The sequence below is a fragment of the Grammomys surdaster genome, unplaced genomic scaffold (assembly GCF_004785775.1).
Source record: "Grammomys surdaster isolate TR1022 unplaced genomic scaffold, NIH_TR_1.0 184, whole genome shotgun sequence".
In the NCBI taxonomy this organism is placed as follows: domain Eukaryota; kingdom Metazoa; phylum Chordata; class Mammalia; order Rodentia; family Muridae; genus Grammomys; species Grammomys surdaster.
In genome coordinates, this window is record NW_021604629.1 from 662,914 (window position 1) to 670,520 (window position 7,607).

The window sequence follows — 7,607 nt, forward strand, 5'->3', positions numbered from 1 at the left end:
CCAGATTAAAGGCGTGTGCCACCACTGCCTGGCATACATTTTATTTCTATATTCTAATTTTCTATTTGTGTTTTTGTAGACATCCCAGAATTATCTATGTCAAACTGTATGCCTGTTTTGTGTGGGAGAAGTGAATTCAGACTTTTTAAAAACTGATTTATAAGGTGTCTCCTTTTGAATGATCTTTTTCTTTTTTATATAATTGTTATTTCATTTATGTGTGTGGTATAAAGTACCCAAGGGCACACTAGCACATTAAGTTAATAAAAACCTCTGTATTTTCAATCTCTCTCAGCCCAACTCATATAGTTCACCTGTATGAAACTCTTTGCAGTGTGGCCTACCAGGTGAATCAGTAGGGAAAAACACTTGCTGTTCAAGCCCATTGTCCTGAGCTGAATCCCTGAGACCCACAGTGGAAGGAAAAACACCAGCATCCCCAAGTTACCCTGACTGCTGCGCTTGTACCATGGCATGAACGTGTCCACACTGACCTGTGTGCATGTGCTAGTAAACACACGCACATACACGCACACACGCACACACACATACACATACATACACACACACTTGAGCACACACAAACATACATGTACACACACATACATACACACACACACACACACATTTTAAAAACAGAAAGGGTGTGTATTGCAGGGGAATGATTGGTGAGCAATTGTGTGGAGATTGAAGGGCTTGCTGAGTTTCTAACCATTTTCTCCTCTGAGGTTTGGCTTGTGCAATTCCCAGTCAGATAAAAAAATGGATCTGTAGGAAAGTGCTGAGCGCATACCAGAGCATGGATACTTGCTCTGTCTCCTAGCTTCCCAGAGCCTGACTTGTTTGTGGATTGTGACCCATGATTCCCTGTCATACATTTTCAGAAGGCAAACTGGCAATCAAATTCTGTGGTAATTGTTTCCTTCTGCATGGATTTTCCTCCGCAGACTGCTTGGCAAGGATGATGTTGGCTTCTAAAAGCATAAAGGGACCAAAAATTCAATGCCAAACGCATGGGCACAGTGGCCCACTGGCTCCTGTTTTCCAGGGTAGAACTAACTTTAGGTGTTTTTGGCTTTTATAATCCAAATGCCTTAAAACAAGGTCCTTTAAACTACATTTTACAAATTATCTCTAATTGCTGAAAGCACAGACATCCTTTGTTGGACTCTGTGAGGTAAGTTTGGTCTTTTCTGTAGTTGAATGATAGGGTGTAGCAAGACAAAAACCAGTCCTATTTTAGGCCTGCTAAATTAGAAAGAACTGACCCCACATCCCAGATCTCTGAGGAAATCTGGGCGCTTATTTCTTTCTCTGAAGATTCCCTTGAGTATGTGTATAGTCATTTGAACGGATTGCATTTTAATTTCTGTTGGGTGCTGGGAACTCAGCTTTGCCTGGCATAGACTTTGCTTTCAGAGTCTGTGCAGCCCACCATGGGGTGGTGGGCTGTGGATATGCATAGAACTTCTACAGTTTTAACTTAGAAATCTCTCAATTGGAGCATCCAGAATGACCCTGCTTTGCTGTAATCCATCACCAGAATGAGTATAGTAATCCCTTTTTTTTTTTTTAGTATAGTTGTCCATTACTGTGTCCAACTAACTCAACTAACTCAGGTCAACCTTTGCCATTTTTTTCTTTATAATTCCACGACTGTGGTAATGTTCCATAGGGATGGCTCATGTTATGTTACCTGGGATGGCTACTTTGGATTTGGAGGACCTAGGATGGCTTCACTCATAAGTTTGTCACTGCAATGAGATGGCTGGTGGCAGTTGGGGGTGTCTCCTGCAGGGTAGCTGGCCTTTGTTACAAGGTGATTTGGCCGTTGAGAAGAAGAGAAGAGCAGGAGCTATCAGTCTTGTTAAGCCCCAGACCCAGCATTGGCATAGTCACTTCCATGGTGTTCTAGGAATAGCAGCAACCAAGCCAGCCCAGGGAGAGGAGTGGAATCCCATAAATGAGTGGGAGGAGTTTGCAGTAGCCATCTGTGTAGTGTAACACTGACTCAAAAGGAAACAAGTACATTTGAGAAGATGTAGAAGTGGGTCTCATTGGCTTTGGTCACTGTGTTTTATCAGTTGTATTCATGTGTGAGCTTTGTATGTCAGGCTTAATGGGCTGAACCCAGCTCTGATGGGCTTCTCTTCCTACCATTGCAGGTCAGTATAAAGATGCTGCTGCCATGTTTCCATGGTGAGGTAGGAGTAAGTCTCCAGTTGAGAAGTTCACTGTCTGTGACATCTACTCTTCTTACCACCTCTCTTCTGTTCCAGGCACTAAAACAGCTGCAGATTTTAGTGATGGTACCTGTGAGCCTGGACTGTCTCCTCCATCCTCCTGCTTAAACTCCATGCCTGTGGTTCATCTCATTGAGGACCTGAGACTGGCCTTGGAGATGTTGGCACTTCCTCAGGAAAGAGAAGCCCTCCTGAGCCAGATCCCTGGCCCAACAGCTGCCTACATAAAGGAGTGGTTTGAGGACAGCTTGGTGAGTTGGACCATGGCCTCATAAGGGAATTGTGGGACACATAATTGTGTAGCAATGGAATGCCACCAATGGCCAGAGCCAAGGGCTTCTCCCTGCATCTCTCAGCACTGTTTACTTCCCATATAGCTTTGAGTGCATCACTACTGGATGGTCTTCAGCAGGAATAAAAAGTCTAGTCAAGCTATTTAAGTTACTCATTCTGCCTTCTTGTAGTCTTCAATAGCTCTCTTTTGAGGTGAGAAATCCAGAATCAGATAGACACCCCTAGAATAATATGTGTGACTTGCTGGACTCCCTTAGTAGGGTTTTAAACCACAACCTAAAGCCTGTTTGCTTCATTAGTTTCTTTCTGCCCACGATTCTTGCCCTATAACTACTTTTTGTGCACTAAGTGTAGTTGAGATTTATTTCTTTGTTTGTTTATTTATTTATTTATTTATTTATTTATCTTGGTGAGGCCTGGGGACTTGCTGGGCTGTAGGGGGAGGGAATAAGGGATTAACCTGCAAACTTGCTATAGCTTTAGTTTATCCAACTGCTTTCCCAAAGAGATGTTCAGGTCAACAATGGAGAATTCATGTTATCTTGGAATGGGTAAGGTGAGGAGCTAAACTGAGATGTGGCCACTGGAGGGCTAGAGAGAGAGAAAGGATGCTAGGAAGCCAGAGAAAGGATGAAGAGGAAGGAAAGAGGGGTGCACGAGTGTGGCTACCTAGGCTCACATTGAGGTTGAAGGCTGGAGTACAGTTTTCTAATACAGGGCTCTAATGCTCGAGCCCTGGAGACCTGTTCAGAATTAGGTACACAGGTCGGAGGCAGGAACAAGGACAAGGACAAGGACATCAAATTTGGAGGGAGAGGTTGATGTTGGAAGTTGAGACATCCTTATCCATAAATCATGTCATTTATGATTAAACAGCCTCCATCCCAGATGTCCTAGCCTCCTTTCTGTTCTGGAGGGATATGTCAGTGTATGTCATCCCATGCCTTCCTCAACAATGAACACTCCCTCATTATCTTCATTACATGGGTTATTCAATATTTTCATTATATAGGCTGCCTGCCTGGTGCCTTTGTAATGTGCCTGTGTCAGGGTACATGTCAGGCAGTATAACAGTCTCCCAAAGATGCCTTTGTAGCAATGGCCAGAACCTGTGAATATGTTTATGACCTTAAACATGAAGGGAAGTAAGAAGATAGAAAACAGTTTCAAATGAACTGATCTTAAAATAGGGCATATAGTGTGGACTGTCTAGGCAGCCCCTTGGAATCACAAGAGCCCTTGTAAACACATCCCTTCTGTTCTCTGAGTTCTTTCATGTGTCTCCAGAGCCTTGTTTTTGCTGGCTCCCTTACAGTTTTGTCCAGAACCTTACACACATAGCCAGGAGAGTCACTGACAGTTCGTGATGAGCAAAGTCCTGTCTGCCCATAGCTCAGCAGCTTCTTGTTTGTCTTTTTCACTGCACAGTTTACAGGGAACATGTGTCCCTTGGTCATGTTATATGACTGTGCCTCTGTTTATGCGACAGTGTTTCTGACACTGACATTGAGATTATTTTAGGTCTCACCATATGTGGCACTGCTGTAGTGACTACTCTTTGCTGGCTCTAGGATTTTCTAGAAGTATAATTGCAGAGATTGACTAGGGTCATAATTTAAAATCTACAATGTCCAGTTAAATTTGATTTTTAGATAAGTAGTGAATAAAGATGAACAGGTATGCCCTAAGCAGTTGGCTAAACCTGGCAACCATAATCCAAAAATGTTAATATGTTTAAGCCTTTGACACATTTTTCCAAATCTTTCTTCAGAAGAATTTCTTTGTCTTTATTTTTATTGGCTGAGTTTGAAGTGAGTCTCTCCCATGTTATCTTGAGATTAGAAATAATCACCAAGATTAAAAAATGGCTTTAGCAGTTTCATAAGGGGAAAAGGTTCACTGCTGTTTTGGTACATTTCTTTCTTTAGTAAGAAGGCTAAGCTTTTTAAAAATTAGCTTATTAGTATTCTCTGTAGTTTCTAAGCTTTTAATTTCATACCCTACGTGAAAAACATTCCACATATATACACGGTCACATATGAATTATTTTATTAATATAGCTAAATTATGAAGGTAAGGTGCTCTAATGGAGGATTTGAAAGGATAAGTTGAAAAATAGTCTTCTTTCCTCATACCTTGATGCCACCTTAACCCCTTGGGCAGGTCTGTTCTGCCCTCTGTTCAAATGTTATGCTCATTTTTCTCTGGTGTTTTGGTGTTGCCATATTGAAATGACCCTTTATTTTATTCGAGTGTATATTTTCCTAAGTGCTATGCTTTTTAAGCCATGGGGTTTTAGAAAATTGTAGTTAACGCTATCCCTCTTAACTGCTTGAGTCTCTTCTCTTCTTTGTAGGCCTACAAAGGCCTGACTTAACCCCACATCAAATAACTAAGTACCTGTTTCTCCATCTAGTAAGTTTGACTGCTATGATACGGTTCACTCAAATTCATCAATATTTTTAATGTGTAGCATGAAAAAAATTCATCTAACTTTTAAAATATTTTGGGGCAATATATTAAAAATAATTATGTTCCAAATTCAGTTGATGTGGTACTTGGGGAAACATCTTGTGTTCAGATTTGCACAGTTTTTAGGAGCAGATTATTTACAGTGATTGCAGGAATCCACTGCTTGTGATAGATTTCCCTAAAAGCTATTGCATTCATAAATCTTTTAGAGTAATTATTCCCATCAACCACCTATGAATGGTGTCCTTTTTGAGGGTCAGAAGTTCACATAAACATTTCAAGATGCCAGAGCTGTATGTTAGGAGTTTGATTCTGAGCAGAAAAGGCCTGTCTGCTTTTCAGGTCTGGCTGACCTAAAGTCAGTTTACATTCTGGTTATACACACATTCCACACTGGATCTTCCCTGTTCACACACTAAATTCAAAGCAGTGAACAGGTCACTAGGTGCTTTAGAGTGGTCCTTTCGGTAAAAGACTTGGCACACAAATTTTGGTCTATTTGGCTAGGAGCTCGTGAAAAATAAAGAGATTTCAGATCAGACATTAAACTATGTTGAAGTGATTTGTTAAAGTTTAGAAAGCTTTTACTTTAATCACTGAGCCTCCACTTGATTTTAGTTTAAAATTCCTTTTTGTTTTAGACAGGGTCTATGTTTCCCTGGCTAGCCTGGAACTTTCCATGTAGACCAGGCTAGTCTTGAACTCATAGGAGTCTTCCTGCCTCTGCTTCCTAAAGCTGGGAATAAAGGCATGTGTCATCACATATTTTATTTATTTTATTTTATTTTAATATTTTTTTAGGACTCTGAGGTGGATTAGGATTAGTGTTGGAATGGGAGAAGCAGTTTGAGGGACAAGCTAGGATGGACCTGTGCCTCCTGCTCAACACAGACTGTGCATTGTATGTGTGTTTGTTCCATTCTCTCCTGCAGACAGACTGGCTCTGCCATATACCTCAAAGTCCTTGTTTTGTTGGAACGTTAGCCTGACACTATCCAGCTCTGCCACATAGCATCACTATCTGTTGGGGTACTTTCTCCAACAAAGCAGTGTCAACAGGAGGGTTCAGATCACTAGAAACCTGTAGAGAGGTTGGGCATGCCCTCCGTTAGGAGGGTAGAGAGTTTTATGCACTCTAATAAAATAAAAGGTCATTTCAATATGGCAGCACCAAAATATGTGAAAACACTGGCTCTAGGTGATTTCAAAGGCTCTGGCTCCTTTCATCTTTCTGTCCTACCGTCTTCTGGGGCTGGAGTTTCCTCAGGTGTGTCCTTTAATGGCTGACAAAGCTCAGGCACTATCCTTTCATTCAGGCACGGCTATACAGCTTTGACCAGAGTTGATCAGTTTCTTTTGATCAGTATGTTCATTCTTATTTATTTTTAATTAAGGGGAGAGATGTTTTTCTGAAATATTCCAGCATACTTCCCATTGGTCTGGTGGCCAAGATGCTACTAAAGCATCAGAGGAGGCTGGGAAAGAATAATAGGGCATTAGACCACGAACAAGTTGGGTAACCCCTCATCAAGACATCCAACAATTTCAGATTTGGAGAATTTTGAATCTCAGAGTTTTTGAATTTCTTGATTAGGTATGATTAGCCAGTAGATTCTATGTAAATGTTAATATCTTTAAAAACAAAACAAAACCAAAACCAACTAAAATATTGCAAGTCTGAAACATTTCAGACAAGCAAAGCTTACTTGACATTGACTTCAGTCAAAGATGAGCTGGGGCCAAGCTTGTGGAAGATGGCTGCTGTCAGCAAAGAAAAGAATAGAGCGAAAGAACAGCCCCTAGGAAGACATCACAAAATGTCTATGGCAAATATGTCTCTGTGTATGCATCTATGTGTATGTACATGTGCGCCCATGTGCGCACACAGACACACATACACGCGCACACATGCACACATGCACACATGCACACATGCTTGTGTGTTTATTCTTCTAGCTATCCAGCAAGCCATTCCTACGGTTCATTTTTATATTTTATTTTTGATACAGGCTCTTACTAGGTGTGCACCTAGTTTTAGGTGATGCTGGGTATCGAACTCAGGACCTGGAACATATTAGCAAACTTCTTATCAACTGAGCTACATCCCCCTCACTCTCCTCCTTAAAACAACAAAACAAAACCTCAAATCCCCCAAGCAAAGGGTCTGATTGACCTGCTAAAAAATGTTAGAGCTAAATCCTCCAGGCGCATAAAAATACTAGGTGCCAATGAAATAGAAATGTGAAACTTTAAAACAGTTATATTTCTTTGTGTGTGTGTGCCTGTTCATTTGTGAGAGTCTGTGCATGCCACAGCATAAATGGTGTGTGTGTGTGTGTGTGTGGTGTGTGGTGTGTGTGTGTGTATGTGTGTTTATATGTGAGAGTGTGTGCATGCCACAGCATGTATGGTGTGTGTGCGTGGTATGTGTGTATGTCTATGTGTGAGAGTGTGTGCATGCCACAGCATGTATGATGTGTGTGTGTGTGTGTGGTGTGTGTGTGTCTATGTGTGAGAGTGTGTGCATGCCACAGCATGTATGGTGTATTTGTGTTTATGTGTGAGAGTGTGTGCATGCCACAGCATGTATGGTGTGTG

The 7,607-nt window shown here is 41.4% G+C and overlaps 1 protein-coding gene across 4 annotated transcripts in view; it reads left to right on the top strand.

Moving 5' to 3' along the window:
- Ppfibp2 (PPFIA binding protein 2) overlaps nucleotides 1-7,607 on the top strand; it is a 148,927-nt gene that overhangs the window by 54,728 nt on the left and 86,592 nt on the right. For all 4 annotated transcript variants that reach the window (XM_028768000.1, XM_028768003.1, XM_028767999.1 and 1 more), the window contains exon 3: nucleotides 2,280-2,494. In XM_028768000.1, coding sequence (XP_028623833.1) covers nucleotides 2,280-2,494 — 215 coding nt within the window. The remainder of the gene's footprint in view (nucleotides 1-2,279; nucleotides 2,495-7,607) is intronic.